Genomic DNA, 17,258 nt, shown 5'->3' on the forward strand with positions numbered 1-17,258 from the left:
GGCTGGGGCGGCTGGAGGACAGCCGGCAGCGGGGGGCCGAGCTGTTCCGCTGGCTGGTGTCGCCGGTGCCGCCGGAGGAGTTCGTGGGGCGGCACTGGGAGCGGGCGCCGCTGCTGGTGCGACGGGGCGACCCCGGCTATTACGCGGGGCTCTTCTCCACCGCCGACTTCGACGCCGCCCTGCGAGGTGGCCAGGTGGACTTCGGGACCCACCTGGACGTGACCAGCTACTCCGAAGGGGTAAGGGAGACGCACAACCCCTCCGGCCGGGCCCTGCCCGCCGTCGTCTGGGACTTCTACCAGAACGGCTGCTCCCTGCGGCTCCTCAGCCCCCAGTCCTTCTCCACCACCGTCTGGCACTTCCTCTCCATCCTGCAGGAGCACTTCAGCAGCATGGCGGGGGCCAACACGTACCTCACACCACCGGGGACGCAGGGCTTCGCCCCCCACTACGATGACATCGAGGCCTTCGTGCTGCAGCTGGAGGGGAAGAAGCACTGGCGCGTCTACAGTCCCCGGACGGACGCCGAGGTGCTACCCCAGTTCTCCAGCCCAAACTTCACGCAGGCTGAGCTTGGGGAGCCCGTGCTGGAGACGGTGCTGGAGGCCGGGGACCTGCTGTACTTCCCCCGTGGCTTTATCCACCAGGGCGACTGTCTCCCTGACGCGCACTCGCTCCACATCACGGTGTCTTCCTACCAGAGGAACTCCTGGGGGGACCTCCTGGAGAAGCTCCTCCCGGCTGCTCTGCAAATGGCCCTGGAGGAGGACGTGGAGTACCGACAAGGGCTTCCCATGGACTACCTGGGCTACATGGGGGTCGCCAACTCGGACGCGGTCGATGCTCGCCGAACGGCCTTTATGGAGAAGGTACAGAGCCTGATAAAGAAACTCGTTCGCTATGCACCCATCGATGCTGCCGTGGATCAGAGAGCCAAGTCGTTCCTTCATGACTGTCTCCCCCCGGTGCTTACGCAGAGCGAGAAGGTGCAGAGCGTGTACGGCTTCCCGGCCCGCTGGCAAGACGGAGGCCCCCGCGACGTCGATATACTGATAACAAAAGAGACTGAAGTACGTCTCCTCCGCCACGGCGTCGTCAGGTTGTGTAATGAAGAAGCAGGTGTGATGCTGTACTACACGACGGAAAACTCAAGAGTGTATCACAAGGAAGAACCCAAGTTCCTGGAGATAGATCCCGAGTACATGGACAGTATCGAATTTCTCCTGTCTTCCTATCCAAATCACGTCAGCGTGGACAGCCTTCCCTGTGAAACCTTGGAGGACAAGATTTCTCTAGCCACGCTCCTGTTTGAGAAGGGCATTCTGACTACGAAGAAGCCCCTGGTGCAAGTGTAGCTCTAATTTTTTGGTTTTTTAACAAAATAAATATACATTTGTTTAGAAAACATTCTGTCTTTTTTTGCCTTACACCCACGAGGTGGAAATCGGCAGTCTGCATCACGGTATCTCATCTGGGGTCAGAAGGGCTTTGGTGTGGGGACAAATGTTCTGATCAAAATGGGCACCTGCTCCAGGAGCGATTTTGCATGGCTGAGTGACTGGAGAATGGAAGCGCTTAATTTTTTTTTACTTTTTCCTTTCACCAGCCCTATTACTACACCCTCAGTAGCTTCAGGAAGGCAGTGAACTTTCTCACAGTCTGTAAATCATCTCTGTGTTTACTCGGTGTTTCAAAGCAGCCTGCCCTACTGCAGGAAGTACTCTGGTTACTCACAGGCGAATGTGGTGACAGTCACCGTTCTGTGTGCCTGTGCTGTGCCACAAAGACCCAGGAAAAACCTCGGCCAACTTGTCCTAAAAGCAGAGCCCGTGTGCACTCGTCCATTTCCCCTATGTCCATTTCAATCACACTAATAACAACCAAAAAGCTGAGAATTTATGCTGTCTACCTTTCCCTGGCTCCTGTTTTCTTAGACACCATCACACATCCGCTGGGGTGGGGCATTCTGGTAATTCCCCCTCAGTTTCTAAATCCACTGGGGAAACCACCCGGGCTAAACACCTTCCAAATACCCCTCACAGATTTGTGCGGGGCCAGCCAGGCGCAGGGTGTCTCTTTTCTCCTTTCTTCTTTCTCCAGAGAGGCATTTCTCACTGAGACCTGCCGACTGTGCCAGATGTTTTGCACTAGGAGGTGCTGGTCCATTATGATCCCAGTAAGAAAGGCACTCACATTCTGTAAGGTATCATTAAACATGTTATTTATCAGAGTGAATGCTCTAAGAAGAGAATAGTGTAGATAATCTTACATCCCTTCAGGCGCTGGGAACCCCGAGCAGTGTGGCATGTTAACACAACTCCAACCCACATGCAGCACGCCATGGAGACGTGGTGGACCATGGCAGAGATTGTCCCCTTTTGGTCTTTCAAGGTATTCTAAGATTTTTATATAAGGAAATAGCTCTATTTACCATGTCAACATTCAAACAGAAAGCAATGTGTGCATGAGAATGCCTTGCTGTGCTGCCCAATAAAGGTAAGGCCACACAGGTGGGTGGTCATGGCAGGTACTGGGCGGGAGTTCTCTGCGGGCTCCACTTTTAGGAGGAGCTGGCTGGGTTCTCCCTGTGGCCAGGATATCTGTGGGGCACAGCTCAGGCCTGTGGGCCACACTGGATGTGCAGCGTGGCACAGCACAGACCTGGACGTGCTCGGGATAACTCTGATGGGGGTCACTAACCATTTGATGTAGAGTGGCCTTCCCTTCAGGATCACTACACTGATTTCCATTGAGAAGAACGGGGAGATGCCTAAGTGTGCTGGAGGCTTTCAGACCTAGCGACAAGCTGATCTCTCAGTTTCAGAATAAGAAACCAATTTACCTGCTTCATGCTTTGCTCCCTAAATAAAAATAGGAATGCATTTTCCATGCATGTTTGAATTCATAATAATGTAATATGGAATACATAACAATGCTACAAATACACTCGCAATAGCAATAATTCATCCTTTTCTAATGTCCTCCAGCACTGAAGATATCCATATTTCTTAAGTATCAATACTTTGCAATGCAAGGCAAGGTAAAAAAATGTGACCACCCTTATATTACAGACAATGGCTAGCAAGGAAAACTCTACATACTTTGGCCAAACGCACATGCTATCTTTTGCAAAATTTAGAAAAGAAAGTCATTTGCTAAGTTAACAACACAGATATTGCTTTCATGGTCTCTCATTTTCTAGTATGTATGCAGTCAAGTACAAAGAGATCAGTCAAATTTAAGTTCAGTCAATTCCCTTGATTTCTGAAGTGTCTTAAATTACAGTATTTGGAGCATGACTATTTTATGCCTTTTTATAATATTGGATCCAAAGGTACCCTTCTTGGGTACTGATAATTTTATAGTGCAATGGTGCTGATAAAAAAGAAAATACGCAATTGCTTGATTTCATAATGTTTCATAGCAGTCCATAGACTCCACAGAGTCTCCCATGCCCACACAGAGGTCAGCAGCCTCCAAGCAGGAGCTGATCCCATCGAGAAGGAGGGAGGTTTGGTGACCCAGCCCGTGTTGCTCCACTGCAGCAGATGGACAAGCTATGATAGCCTTGAGCCTACTAATAACATGTATGTATGCTTGTGAGATCCCTCGTTAAACTTTCTGATGCCACACCTTATCACTGGAGATCTGGCATTAGAAAGGGAAACATGTCCAGACAACTGGCATTGTGATCTTCTCTATACTTCTTACATATAGAAGATCTCCCTGGGATATATCCACCAAGAACGTGGAGGGCCCTAGCTGCTCTGTTTTCTGTTCCCTTGCACTACAAATGGCATCTCTGTGCGACCTAAAGCGGTTCAGTCAGAAATGGGCTTCCAGAATGACCTCACAGGGGTGAAGAGGTTTGCAGAAGGTGAGTGGAACTGTGAAGCTGTCATGCCCATGGCAGGAAATGTACCTTGCAAATTCACCTGGAATTCTAGCAGAAAACTTCTCATCCAAAAGCTAGTTAAAACTATTACCAGGCCTTAATTCCACTGGGAGGAAATGGGAATAGTGCAAGAATACACTTGTGTTGCAACCTGTGTATGGGTGAGACAGCCCTGCGCCTCTACATGATCACACATTATCTGCCACAGGGCATGGCCTCTGTGCAGTTTTCCTCTCATCACTTCTTGGACCTCACCCCTCATGATAACCACACACAGGGCTCTGGTCAATAGCCTGAGAGTGGCTGCCAGAGGGAAAGGGATGGCTGAATACCTTAGAATCAATCCCTGGTCAAACACTCAGTTCATCAGAATCCTGGGTATATCCTTATACTCCAAGTGCTAAATACTAGTACTTAGATCTCGTAGTAAGTGTCTGAATTCACCCTATTCACCACATGCAGGTGATCTCCAGTATGTTTTTTTCAACACCCAAACTTTTGTTGCCAATTCCCCACATGTATGAATTCAGGGAAAGGGGCAGCCTTTCCCAAAATTCACTAAGTTTGGGAGAGAAGCTGGGGTACGGGGCTGCAGCTACTGTCTTGTCTTTGGATTGCAAAATTTATATAAGAGATCAGAGCTGATAAAAGAAAATTAGCAGCAAATGAAACTCCCAGGCCCTTCCCTATTTTGTAATCCATGCTCCCACAGCCAAAACCTCTGGGCCTGCCCTGGCGCGGGTAAGGCCCTGTGTCTGGGTGTGGGCAAGAAGAGCTGGTGGCAGAAACGGAGGGAGGGAGGGACAGGAGCCTTGGGGCAGGCCGTGTCACACCAGCTGCTATCATTTGGTGAGATGTGCAAGACTGCAAGTCCCAGGAGATGCCTGAAGAACAGCAGCGAGCTTGTGGGGCTGTCTCTCCCCTGAGATGCTCCCAGGCCATGGCCCCATGTATCCACCCCAGCACAGGGCCAAACCAGCCCCTCTTGGGATGCCTCCACTGTGTGACTTGGGCTCCTGTCCCACATGAGCTTCTGCAGAACATCTTCCCCCAAGGGAAAGATGGGACCAGAGCCCCAAGCATGCTCCTCCATTGGGTTTCTGGGGCAGGGGGGCCTGAAGGAGCTGAGGCAGAGGGAAGTGGAGAGGAGCTCTGTGCCAGACCTTGCCATGCTGCCCCATACATGCAGCTGGCCCCATGTGCAGTAGATCACAAGCCCCCGGGATGGACACAAGTGGGAGCTTCCCTCTCCTCCAGCCCAACGCTGGTTCCATGATGGTGATGCCCTGCTGCATGTGGGATCGTGTCCCCTGGGTGAGCTGCCTGGGCTGTCCAGGGGAGTCAGCCCAGCCCAAAGTGCTCCCAGACCATGGGGACAATTCCCCCTGGGTCTGCATGCAGCAAAGGGACAACCCTTTCCAAAGCAACCTGCAGCATGGGAGAGGGAAGGGAGAGACTGTGAGAGAAGCCCCAAGACAGGGAGGAGGGCTGCAGCTGTGCCTTCCCCTGGGTCCACTCCTGCACGGGTAACAACCAGCAGGCCTGACAGCGTATTGCTCCCAAAATCCTGCACTTGCCCTTTGGAAACTGTCCCCATGGCAGCTGGCCTGACAGTGTGGGCAGGTACAGCCTGTGCAGCCGTGGGACAGCAGGGCTGGGGCAGAGCTGCTGCCTTTGGAGATGCTCCTGGGGTGTCAGGGGACTGGCTGTGCTGAGCCCATCCTGCCATGGGCACTGCCAGGGCTGCAGCGAAGGCCCCAGGCAGCCTTGCTATCTCCCAGCACAGGGAATGTCCCTCAGCTGCAGTCTCCCTGCCCGTGTGTGGGAGGGTAGAGGGAAGAACCAGCTGCTTTAAGGAGGACTCCCCACTGCAGAGCACTGAGAGTCACCAAGTAGCCAGAGCCTGTCTGCCCCATCAGGCGATGGGGTAGGTATGAGGTGCTGTTGCTCCAGCTGCATCTGGCACAAGCCCTCTGTCAACTCTGCTCTAATGGAGCTGGGGAAGTTTTCCTCCTCCAGGGGCCACACCGTGGCTAAACGGAAGGGAATGTTCTGCATGCTGTAAGGCAAGGCTTGCTTGGGCTATATCCCTGGCATATATCCAGGGGATGCCTGCTACATGTGCCTGTTCCTCCAGAAGCACTTGTGCCTGAAGTGCTGGAGTGGAGCAATGCAGGGATGTCTGTGGAGGTGGCTGAGAGGCTGTGGGTCCCTCTCTTTCTGTTTGAGGTCAGGAGAAGTCTAGATAATGGTCTGGATAGATGAGTAACTCTTAGAAGCTGAGGTTAGGTCTGTTGAGCCCCAACTTGGTAATGGCTCATCTGTATTTGCTATGCTGTGATTGCACTGGGGACCATTTTCTTTGGGATGGTGTGGTCCAAACAGTAACGGAGTCTGGTAACATGTTATAGAATAAAGCTTTGTAGAGGTAGTAGGAAAGATAAGCAACCATGCACCCATATGATGACTCACCCAATCACTGACAGCAAACACATCGTAAGCAATACCAGGGCTCCGGTGGATTGCCAGAGACATTTGGTGTCCACGTCATCTGGCAGCAAAAGCCAATCACATAAATGCCTTTTGAATGCAAATAAGAGTTGTGCCACCCCTTGGCTCCAGCAATGTCAGTCTGATTTGGGAGAATCATTCCTTACACTAATAATGTGGGCAGCATCCTGCCTATGCTGCCAGTGTTGGTCAGGGTGTCAGGAGGCAGGGTGTCAGATGGGACATGGGAGGGTGGGCACGCCTGGAGCTAACGCAGCAGAAACCCTGGTGGCTGCCATCACCCCAATGTACTCTGTGCAATCTCTCAGTGTACCTGAATGTCTCCACCAGTTACCTTCAGCTGTAGTCCAGCTAAGAAGTTGTGCTGGCGTTTGCCTCGAGTGGTGTTCAATTCAGTGTTCGTTGACTGACTGAGTCTTGAACGTAGCTTTTGAAGTACTGGGGAGATCTCTCTTCTTGACAGGCCCTTCTTCTTTGTCACTGAGCAGACATAATTTCTGCAAAGGTAAGCGTTTTATTAATCAAACCAGAAAAATGTTTGCTATCTCAAAGAAAGTAAATGCTAGTTATATTCTTCTCCCCTTTCCACCAGGAGCAAGGAGTCCCTTTTGAACCAGCTGGCCATCTAAGATGGGGGACGAGGCAGCATAAGGCTCATTCAGAGAACAAGGATGATGCTTGGCAAGAGATCTAGGCTTTATTCTACCCCACCAGAAAGCACATACAGACCTGAAGGACCTGAGTTGACAAATACTTTTTCGTTTATTGAATGAATATTGTTCACACCTGCACCATTATAACCCAAATAACAGGGCTTGATATACTTACAGCTGCAAGTAGAACTGAGTTCACGTTTTCTATAATTTCTCTGATCTTTTTTTGATCAGGCATTGAGAAAAGGGACAGCATTTGAATTGAACTTAATTGAACAGATCATATACAACATGCTAATTTATCTCGCTGGTGGCCTCTGAACTTTAAATAAATTTCTGTACTCTTCATATAGCTGTGGTCTCCCTATCTTCAGCCCCTACTTTAAAGCAAACTCCATCTTTTAGTGCAGAGATTTCACCACATTTACACTTCCAGTCCCAATATGGTCTAGTCATCCAAGAAGCTGTTCTGCAATCCTCTCTAAAAGGATGTACACCTGCTGCTTTGTGTTTGGATTGCAAAATTTATATAAGAGATCAGAACTGATAAAAGAATTAGTGGCAAATGAAAACTCCCAGGCCCTTCCCTACCCAGGATATTTTGTAATCCACGCTCCCGACCGGCACAGCCAAAACCTGTGGGCCTGCCCTAGCACGGGTAAGGCCCTCTGTCTGGGTGTGGGCATGGAGAGCCGGTGGCAGGGCTGGACAGAGGGAGAGATGGCTTGTGGCCACACCAGGTGCCATCATTCAGTGAGAAGTGCAAGATTGCAAAGTCCCAGGAGATGTCATGTGCCACGACTTATGACCTGTGCAGAATTGGGGTTTCATACCTATAAAGAAGAGAAAAAAGTGTTTGCTTCTTCTCTGCATGCTTAATATATTTGGCTCCTATTTTAAAACACCCCCTCAGAAACGCATGTCTCAGTGTAGGTATTTCACCAGGTTTATCCTGAATGCCTCAACATAAACAGAAAAGTCTCAAAGCTCACACAGCTGAAGGAAGGATACTATATGGGATGTTATAACTGTGATGCCAGGGTCTCTGGCTGAGAGTTCTCAGGCTGCTGAGAACCAGCTTTTCTTGCTGGATGAGGTATTCTGTGCCTTGTGTTTGTCTCCCCTTCAGAAGTATGTGCTCTGACTGGGGGCTGCTTCTTTTTAACCAAGATGCCTTGGTCATCCTCCAAGTTCTTCTGCTTGATTTACAGTCAGTACAATCTTCTTTCAGAAGAATGCGGTATCCTTTTTGCTTTGGAATTACGGGGAGAAAATGGGATCAGAATTCAATGAAGAAATCAGCTGAGTTTTTGTTGAGAGCAGGATATTTATCTTTAGAGCACACGAGGTGAAATTCCTATATGAGGGAGGATGGATGCTGTACTGCACATAAAAATCCCAGGTAAGAAAGCATGTGACATTTTCACAGGGAGAGAAAAACCAATCTTCATGGGCAAGGAAAATCTGCTGAGAGTCTGCCTGGTGTCTCTGAATACCTGATACTATAAAAGAGGACCATGTGAAGGGTTTCCTCACATGCTCCCAAGCAGTGCAGAAATACAAACGTAGCTACAGGGAGCACACCACCAATTTTTCCAAGAGGAGCTGTGCAGGACAGGAAAGCTGTGAGACAGCAGAGCTCTATTTGCTCTCATAATCAGCCCCTTGGGGCACTGGCACAGCATCTTTTTGAAGCATACATGGACTACTGGCTTCACAACAGGGAGAAAGGGAAGGGGAGCTGGCTGTGCCACCCCTGCTGGGGCAGGAGGGAGGCAGCGCGCCATGACTGGTTGCCCAGGCACAGGAGTCAGGACATCTAGTCTAAATAGAACAGTGATGCAGCTGAGTGGATCACAGGAGCAGCTACAGATTGCTCCCAGCTTTCACTACCAGGCACAGTTGTGGTCACGGCAGATGAGGTTTCTCTTGTCCAGCATTTCCACATCACTTGTCCCATATGGCTGCCACCATCCACCTCTTGCCCGCTGCCCGCAGCCTCTTCAATGAGCCTCTGGCCATCGCCGTTCCAAAAGGAGCCTGCAGCATGGCCAACTTCAGCAGAGGAAAGACAGAGCCTGTGAGAGAAGCCCAGGGAGGAGAGCTACAGCTACGCCTTCGCCTGGAACCAGTCCTGCGAGGATAATAACCATCAGCCCTGGTTACTACCACAGCAGATAAGCACACAACTTGTCAACAAGTGTCTGGGCTGAGCTGCCGCCCTTTGGAGATGCTCCCGCAATGGCATGGAACTGGCTGTGCCAATCCTGCCCTGCCTTTTGCTGCTGACAGGGCTGCAGCAGTGACTCCAGGCATCCTGGAAAGGATGGTCTGTTCCCACGCAGTTCCTGCCCCAATTCCCCTCCCCTCGCCTCTGTGTGGGAAGCTGGTTTTATAGAAGAAACCTCCAGCCTGAATGCAGACGCAGTGGAGGCAGCAACACAGGAGCCATGTGGCAGGTCACTGCCCTCTCCCTGTGCCGGGCAAGCTCCCGCGGCTGGCAGAAGCGGCTGCCCCAGCCCAGCCCCGCACCCGCAGCCCCGCAGCCCCGCAGCCCCGCACGGAGCCCCGGGACGGCCCCTGCCCGCGGCCTCTCCTCCATGGCCCCCTCCATCCGCCTCTCGCCCGCCGCCCGCAGCCTCTTCGATGAGCCGCTGGCCATCGCCGTGCGGGGCCTGGGCCCGCAGCAGCCCGTCACGCTGCGGACGTCCTTGCGGGACGAGACGGGCGAGCTCTTCCAGGCCTGGGCCCGCTACCGGGCGGGGGACGACGGGGAGCTGGACCTGGCCCGCTGCCCCGCGCTGCCGGGAGGCAGCTTCTCCGGCCTGGAGCCCATGGGGCCGCTCTGGGCTCTGCAGCCCCAGAAGCCTTTCTGGTATATGGTGAAGAAGGACATCCAGCGTCCCTTCCTCCTGCAGCTGGAGGTGTTTGATGGCCACGGGGAGCCCCCCGGGCGGCTCCTGGCCCAGGCACAGCACGAGCGGGCGTTCCTGCGGGACGGGGTGCGGAGAGTCCCGGTGCGAGAGGGGAGGATCCGGGCGACGCTTTTCCTGCCCCCCGGTGAGTACCGGCCACGGCCACTCTCTTTGCCTTAATCCAATGTTTTGTCTTTGCAAACCAATGTTTTGTTTCCATGATCTCTGGAAACAGGAGTCCATGAAAGGTCCCGTCCTTCCTTTCCTCTCTTCTTCTATTCCACACCACCGACCAGCCTGACCATCATTCCCAGTTCCCCTGGCTGTGCGGGTGCCAAGGCATGGATGCAGAAGCAGGTAGAGGGTTAATTCTTCTGTGGAAGTGAGCGTGCCAGGAGGGCTGCTGGAGATGAGGAGCTGCTGGATAGAGTGTTGGAGAGGCTCTGTGCCAGTCCTTGTTATTCCTCATTACTGGGAGGGGTTGGAGATGCTCCCACTCACCCCAGCACAGTAGCAATTAACTATGTGGTGACCACCGTCCACCATGTTGGGGTTCCTGTGGACATTGTAACTTTATAAAAGGGGGAAGAGGAGGAGTCCAAGAACATTTACAGTAATTAAAGCTTTCCAGAAGGAAAAGACAATCACTAATTGCTCTGGAAAGGGTGTAGAGCACCTCTCTGAGATGTAAGAGTTGCCTAAGGCACCACCAGGCTGCAGCATCTTCTGGGCAGCTCCACAGCGATGCACATTTTTAACATCTTGCCCTGCCCGGCCCGGCCCAAAGGCTACTGCATGAACTCTTTCCTGCTTAATTTGTTCAAAGGCTTGTCCTTGCTCAGGGCCCCATTTAAAACAGTTCTTCTTCTGGGTCACTTGATAGAGAGGGTTTACGATCTAGTTTGGAATATGCATTCTCCAAATACCCACAACGCCTAAGAAAGCTTGTTTTTCCTTTTTGCTAGTGGGTGGAGACACAGCTGCTATTTTCTTGATCACATCTGTTGGGATTTGATGATGCAAATCTTGCCATTTTATTCCTAAAACATGGATTTCCTGCTCAGGTCCATTGACCTTACTTTGTTTTATGGCCAAATTGACTTTCAGATGGATTTGGATTATTTTCTTCCTTTTCTTAAAAACTTCTTTTGCTGTATTTCCCCAAACAACGATGTCATCAATGTACTGCAAGTCTTCTGGAGCCTCACCCTGTTCCAGTGCAGTCTGGAACAGTCCATGGCAAATGGTAGGGCTGTTTCCACCCCTGGGGTAGTTGATGCCAAGTGTGCTGGGCGTCCCTCCAAGTGAAACCAAACTGTGGCCTGCACTCTGCCACCAAAGGGATTGAGAAAAACACATTAGCAATATTAATTTGGGCACACTACTTAGCTGCCTTTCACTCCAGTTCATATTGAAGTTCTAGCATGTCCGTCACGGCAGCACTCAGCAATGGTGTGACTTCATTCAGGCCAGGATAGCCTACTGTTAGCCTCCACTCTCCATCTCACACTGGCCATATGGGACTCTTAAAAGGTGAGCGATTTCTGCTGATCACTCCTTGGCTCTCCGATCAATGAATCAGTTTATGGATGGGAATCAGGGAGCCTCAGTTGGTGCTATATTGCCGCCGGTGTTGTGGTAGCTACTGGCATCTGCTGTTCTTCAACCCTCAGCAGCCTCACAATAGAAGGGTCCTCCAAGAGATTAGGTTAGCCAGACAGCTGTTTAATTTCCTCCATCTCCACAGCAATTATACCACAAGTCCACCAGCACCTTTTTGGGTCCTTGAAATACCCTCTCCTGAGGTAGGCTATGCCAAGAATGCACAGAGCCTCTGGGCCAGTCATGATGGGGTGCATTCGCCACTCCTTCCCAGTTAGGCTCACTTCAGCTTCCAATACAGTTAACCGTTGAGAGCCCCCTGTCACTCCAGAAATACAGATGGGTTCTGCCCCTTTATAGATTGATGACATTAGGGTAGACTCATACACCAGGCCATCAAATCCACAGACCAGTAAACCCAGTTTTTCCTTTCCTCCACCAGGGGCCCCTCTAGTTCTGACTGTAGTACCTGCTATCAATGAATGGGTTTGTGTGGCCTGCGTGGGTTCAAATCCCATCCTTGTTACTCACTTCTTGTAAATAGAAATCAGAAGTTCCTTCAAGAGGTTCAGAAGCCCTTCCACTTTGTCTGCAGAGCTGCCCACTGGAAACTGGAGCAGTAATTTTCCAGGAAGAGCTCCCATTTGTGATTGTTTTCCCTTGCAACTCATGTACCTGTGCCTCCAGGATTGAGCTAGCTTTTCCATCCCACTTCCTCATGTCCTCTCCGTGGTCATGCAGGTAAAACCACAGGGTGCCTCGTGGTGTGTAACCTCTGTATACTCTCTCAAGCAGAAGAACGCTTACTTCTAATAGCTGAGATACTGGTCTGTACAGGTGGGGAGTAGGGTCTATCCTCTTTGAATTGCTGGAACTCCCAGAACAGTTTTTCAAACAGGTTTTCAGATTTCCTGGACAGTCTTTCCACAGCCAAGACACAAGCCCATAGGGAAGCAGAGAGGTTTTCTTCATGTTGCCGGAGCTGGCCAGCAACTACATCCACCATTGGTGCCTCTTCGTCTTTCCAGCCCGTTGCTACCAACGAGCTGGCATACGATGGTGTGCTCTGTACAAATTTCCACCATACATATCAGGTACATTGGGATTTCATCTAGATCTGTGGCTGACTGCCAGTTGTCCAGGCCATAATAAATTAGCTCCTGCAAAGCTAATTCCCTCAGACATTGTATACTTCTCTCCATGATGGCCCATTTGCCTGGGTGACATATATCTTCCTTGAAGGGATATCTTTCCATTACAGCTAACAGGAGTCACCTCCAGAATCTGAGGGTTTGTGACCTTTTACTAATCATCTTGTCAATACCCCCTTCCCTAGACAGGGATCCCAGCTGCTTGGCTTGCCTACCCTCCAATTCCAAGCCACCGGTCCCATTATCCCAGCATTGGAGCAGCCAGGTGACACTGTGCTCGCTTCGACAATGACTGAAACCTTCCTGCATATCTCATAGCTCAGCCAGGGTTAAGAATCCTGTTCTCGTGATGACCCTGGTTCATCTTCACCCCTGTGATCTATTTATTTTGTGTACTTTTTCTTCTATATCAGGGCAACAGGTATTGGCATGGATTGGTTCTCTGCTTCAGTAGCCACAGAGCCTGTCACTGGGGTTCGAGTAGCCACAATGCTCATTGCAGAGGTTGAAGTGGCCACAGTGTTCATTGATGAGGTGGGAATAGTGCATGTGCAACCACACCGAGTGCTGGTAGCAGACAGGGTGGTATTTCTAAATAGTTGATCAACACAAAGCATCAGAAGACCTAGAAAAAGGAGCAGGCTGGTTTGAGCATCCCACAGACATTCAAAAGTGTGGTGAGTAGAACTCGAGAGGTGATTGTCCCCCTGTACTCGGCACTACTGAGACCCCACCTCGAGTACTGTGTGCAGTTTTGGGCCCCTTACCACAAAAAAAAAGACATTGAGGTGCTGGAGCAGGTCCAGAGAAGGGCAACGAAGCTGGTGAGGGGTCTGGAGCACAAGTCTTATGAGGAGAGGCTGAGGGAGCTGGGGTTGTTCAGCCTAGAGAAAAGGAGGCTGAGGGGAGACCTTATTGCTCTCTACAGCTACCTGAAAGGAGGGTGTAGAGAGGCAGGGGTCGGTCTCTTCTCCCAAGTCACAGGCAACAGGACAAGAGGAAATGGCCTCAAGTTGCACCAGGGGAGGTTCAGGTTGGATATCAGGAAAAATTTTTACACTGAAAGGGTTATCAAGCATTGGAATGGGCTGCCCAGGGAAGGGGTTGAGGCACTATCCCTGGAGGTGTTCAAAAGACAGGTTGACGTGGTGCTGGGGAACATGGTTTAGTGATGTTTTTTTTGTCAGAGTTAGGTTGATGGTTGGACTAGATGATCTTGAAGGTCCCTTCCAACCTAGAGGATTCTATGATTCTATGAAAATTCTCAAGAACTGTTGTAATTAGCCTGGAGGAGAAGGGGGAGGTGAAGGAAGGTGTCTGCCCGACAGGTTAGTTCTCTGAAAAGGTAAAAAGTGTAATTACTAATGGTTTTCGCTAGATGACTCCAGAAGAATGGAGATGAACTGCCACTGCCGTTTGCCTTGCGCTCCGCCTTCCACTGCTACCGAGCACAGACACAGCACACATGATTTTATCAAATCATGAACCCGCCTTACAAAGTACAGCAAAATTTTACACTTGGCCCCCTTCCCAGGGATAATAAACAACACAACAGGGAAAATATACAGCAGGAAATGTATCACAAAACACAACCCTGACAACAAGCACAACAACTTTGAGAGCAAATAAATCAACGTTGTAACCAGCAACTATTAACTTAATAGAATGAATGCTTATAACAAATATGTTGTACATGCTCTGATCAGGTTTGTCGTTATCAACTGGCCTCATCAACTTCCCCATCCTGATCAGATGGCCTGTAATAAACACCCACAACAGTGTCCCTCATATTGGCCTGCCCCTTAATCCTCACCCACAAGCTCCCAACTTTCTCTTCATCTGAACCCAGGGAGGGCTTTAGGGAGATCTCTTCACTCTCTATCCATTCCTTAACATAGAGCAACACCTCCACCCCTCCTTCCTTGCCTGTCCCTTCTGAACAGCTTGTAGCACTCAATAGCCACACTCCAGTCATAGGATTCATCCCACCAGGTTTCAGTGACAGCCACTATATCATAGCTTTCTAGCAGCACAGTAGCTCCCAGCTCCTCCTGTTTAGTGTCCATGCTGTGTACATTTGTCTAGAGGAACTTCAGCTGGGCTGTTGGCTGTGCCACCATCTTAGGGGAACACCCTATGAAGTGTCTTACAGGTGTTTCTCTGTTGACTTCGACTACCTCAGGAGCTGCTGGTTCATCTCCATGAGACTTTGACTGACACCCTGAGGATTTTTACAGCGCCAGAAAAAGCGGTCATTGTTACAGGGCTACTTAAAGAGAGAAACCGGGGCAAGACACCTTCACAAAACAGCATGTGCCTGTCAGCCCAAACCACACTGCAGAAATACTGCCGATTGCTAAAACAAATAAGGGTTTGTACCTTACCCAAGAGGTTCTGCTCCTAAGCCATTTTCGTCTGCAACACACCGTAGAGTTTTGTCAGCTGCTGACATCACACTGCTGAGGGACTAATCTTCTTCGATCATGTCAAAAATGCTTTCCTGCAGTTCCTCTTGTGTACCCGGTTTGATGCGTTCTAAAACAGAGAAACATTGAAAGGAGTCATTTCAGGTAATACAGGTCTTTTTCTTGTCTGCTCCAGGAGAAGACCCCTTTCCAGGGATCATTGACATACATGGACTTGGAGGAGGTCTTCTTGAGCACAGAGCCAGCCTCCTGGCCAACCATGGCTTTGCCACGCTGGCCCTGGCTTATTATCAATATGAGGATCTGCCCCAGAAGCCAACCGAACTCCACCTGGAATATTTTGACGAGGCGGTGAACTATATGCTGCAGCACCCACAGGTAGGAGCACCATCCATGTCCCCAGGGCTCCAGGGAGCCACTTCTCCAAAGTGCCGGTCACTGACTTCTCTCTGGAGGAAACTGCCAAAATACTCCCTGGCATGGCTGTCCTCTGCCAGCACTTTGGCTGCCCGAGTCCTAGGGAAGAGGCAGGCTCAAAAGCATACGCACTGGGAGAGTGGTGGAGAGAGATCACAAAGCAACCCCACATTAGAGACAGCTGAGACATAACAAGGTGGGACGGTTGTGCAGGAGACAGCCTTCACCAGTTGCCACCAACATGAACTCCGATAGTCTTAAAAGTGAAAAGGAAAGAGCATCTGCCCGTGTCTGAGACTAATAGCTCTTAGCTCTGTCCTACAACCTGTCCTCAAATCGGTGTAATCGAGTTCCCTCTCTCTTGGCTGATGTCAGACCACCAGGGAACGTTATCAAAGGCAGAGATTTGAAGGGTGAAGTGTGCTAGACACTTGTCCAGCAGAAAAACTGATCACTGCCACCACCTCCTTCACAGTGTTTTGCAAACTCTCGGCATTATACAACGTTCCCCAGCAGGAATGAGCTGAGCTCTTGTGTTTCCCAGCTCACTGCTGATGGGGATTTCCTCCTGTCTACCAGGTGAAGGGACCAGGGGTCGGACTGCTCGGTTACTCCAAAGGAGCTGATCTGTCTCTCGCCATGGCTGCCTTCCTGAAGAACATCACAGCCGTTGCATCCCTCAATGGTTCTGTGGCCATTACCTCTATTCCTCTCCGGTACAAGGATAAAACCATCCCCTGTTTGCCATTCAATAATGAAAAGATCAAGGTCATTGATTCCAATATCCTTGATTATTCTGACGTTGCTCTTGATGCCTTTCAAGCCCCTGGCAACCAAAGCCTGATCCCACTAGAGAAAGCTGAGGCACAGTTGCTGTTCATCGTGGGACAAGATGACCATGTTCTCAAAAGTGAGTATTATGCTACGGAAGTCTGCAAGCTTCTGCAGGCTCAAGGGAAGGAAAATTTTCAGATTCTCTCCTACCCTGGAACAGGCCACTGCATTGACCCTCCATATTTCCCCTTGTACCCCCGGGGAAACCACCCCCTTTTTCACAAGCGAGCAATCCTGGGTGGGGAGCCTGTGGCTTATTCTAAAGCTCAGGTTCATGCTTGGCCAAAGATCCAGGCTTTTTTCAAGAAATATTTAAATGACAACTAATGGGAAAAAAACAATAACGTGCAAGCGACACACAACTCTGAACCACCAGATCCCATACATTCTTTTACATTTCCCAGGTCAAACCTGGTTCACAGGGTTTGATACAGCCACAGCATCTCCCACAGCTTTGCACATCCCAAACTCAGAAAAGAACTGGGTTTGCCTTGTATGGTTTTCCCTGAACTTTTTTGCTTACACGGACTGGCAAATAGATTTGCATTAGCTCGTGAGAGAACAGATCATGTGCAAAATGCTCAGTTACCTTTCTCAAGTGCTTTCTTCTAATACTTGATAGTACTTTGCATATCACTGTGGTCTCTACATGCATTTCCTATCCTCAGCTCATACTGTAAAGTAACAGGTCTCCAATGCTAATTGGAGCGGTTTTTCACCACTCATTTAGGTGAATGGAAGCATTTCCATCACAAATGGAAATGTCTGATCTCTGTGCTGCTGCAAGGGTATAAGAATGGATGCTACAGGCAGGATTATGGGGTATCTCTGTTTCACCCCTGGGAAGGGTTGTT

General features: G+C 50.3%; 3 protein-coding genes across 3 annotated transcripts in view; 2 read left to right on the forward strand and 1 right to left on the reverse strand.

Annotated features, from left to right (window-relative positions):
- The window catches only part of LOC106887880 (chromosome unknown open reading frame, human C14orf169), a 1,835-nt gene extending 430 nt beyond the window's left edge, over nt 1–1,405 (forward strand). Inside the window, exon 2 of the mRNA XM_014941645.1 lies at nt 5–1,405. Within this exon, the coding sequence (XP_014797131.1) occupies nt 5–1,355 (1,351 nt within the window). The 3' untranslated portion in view covers nt 1,356–1,405. The remainder of the gene's footprint in view (nt 1–4) is intronic.
- Nucleotides 1–15,242, reverse strand: part of NUMB (numb homolog (Drosophila)) — a 122,615-nt gene extending 107,373 nt beyond the window's left edge. The window contains exons 1-2 of the mRNA XM_014941719.1: nt 15,112–15,242; nt 6,741–6,903 (exon numbers count right to left, since the gene is read on the reverse strand). The gene's annotated coding sequence lies outside the window, so the exon portion shown is untranslated. The remainder of the gene's footprint in view (nt 1–6,740; nt 6,904–15,111) is intronic.
- On the forward strand, nt 9,485–17,091 carry LOC106887928 (acyl-coenzyme A thioesterase 5-like). The gene is made up of 3 exons (XM_014941720.1): nt 9,485–10,119; nt 15,329–15,531; nt 16,150–17,091. Exons 1-3 carry the CDS (start codon nt 9,510–9,512, stop codon nt 16,729–16,731), a joined length of 1,395 nt encoding a protein of 464 aa, XP_014797206.1. The 5' UTR covers nt 9,485–9,509; the 3' UTR covers nt 16,732–17,091.
- Nucleotides 17,092–17,258: the final 167 nt, after the last annotated feature.

This window comes from Calidris pugnax, unplaced genomic scaffold (genome assembly GCF_001431845.1).
Source record: "Calidris pugnax isolate Ruff unplaced genomic scaffold, ASM143184v1 scaffold56, whole genome shotgun sequence".
NCBI lineage: Eukaryota > Metazoa > Chordata > Aves > Charadriiformes > Scolopacidae > Calidris > Calidris pugnax.

Excerpts from the sequence above, each read along its gene's own strand:
- LOC106887928 (XM_014941720.1), top strand. The coding sequence starts at position 9,510 with ATGTGGCAGGTCACTGCCCTCTCCCTGTGCCGGGCAAGCTCCCGCGGC. Across the intron at positions 10,120-15,328 it reads GACGCTTTTCCTGCCCCCCG|GAGAAGACCCCTTTCCAGGG; the intron begins GTGAGTACCGGC and ends TGTCTGCTCCAG. Across the intron at positions 15,532-16,149 it reads ATATGCTGCAGCACCCACAG|GTGAAGGGACCAGGGGTCGG; the intron begins GTAGGAGCACCA and ends CCTGTCTACCAG.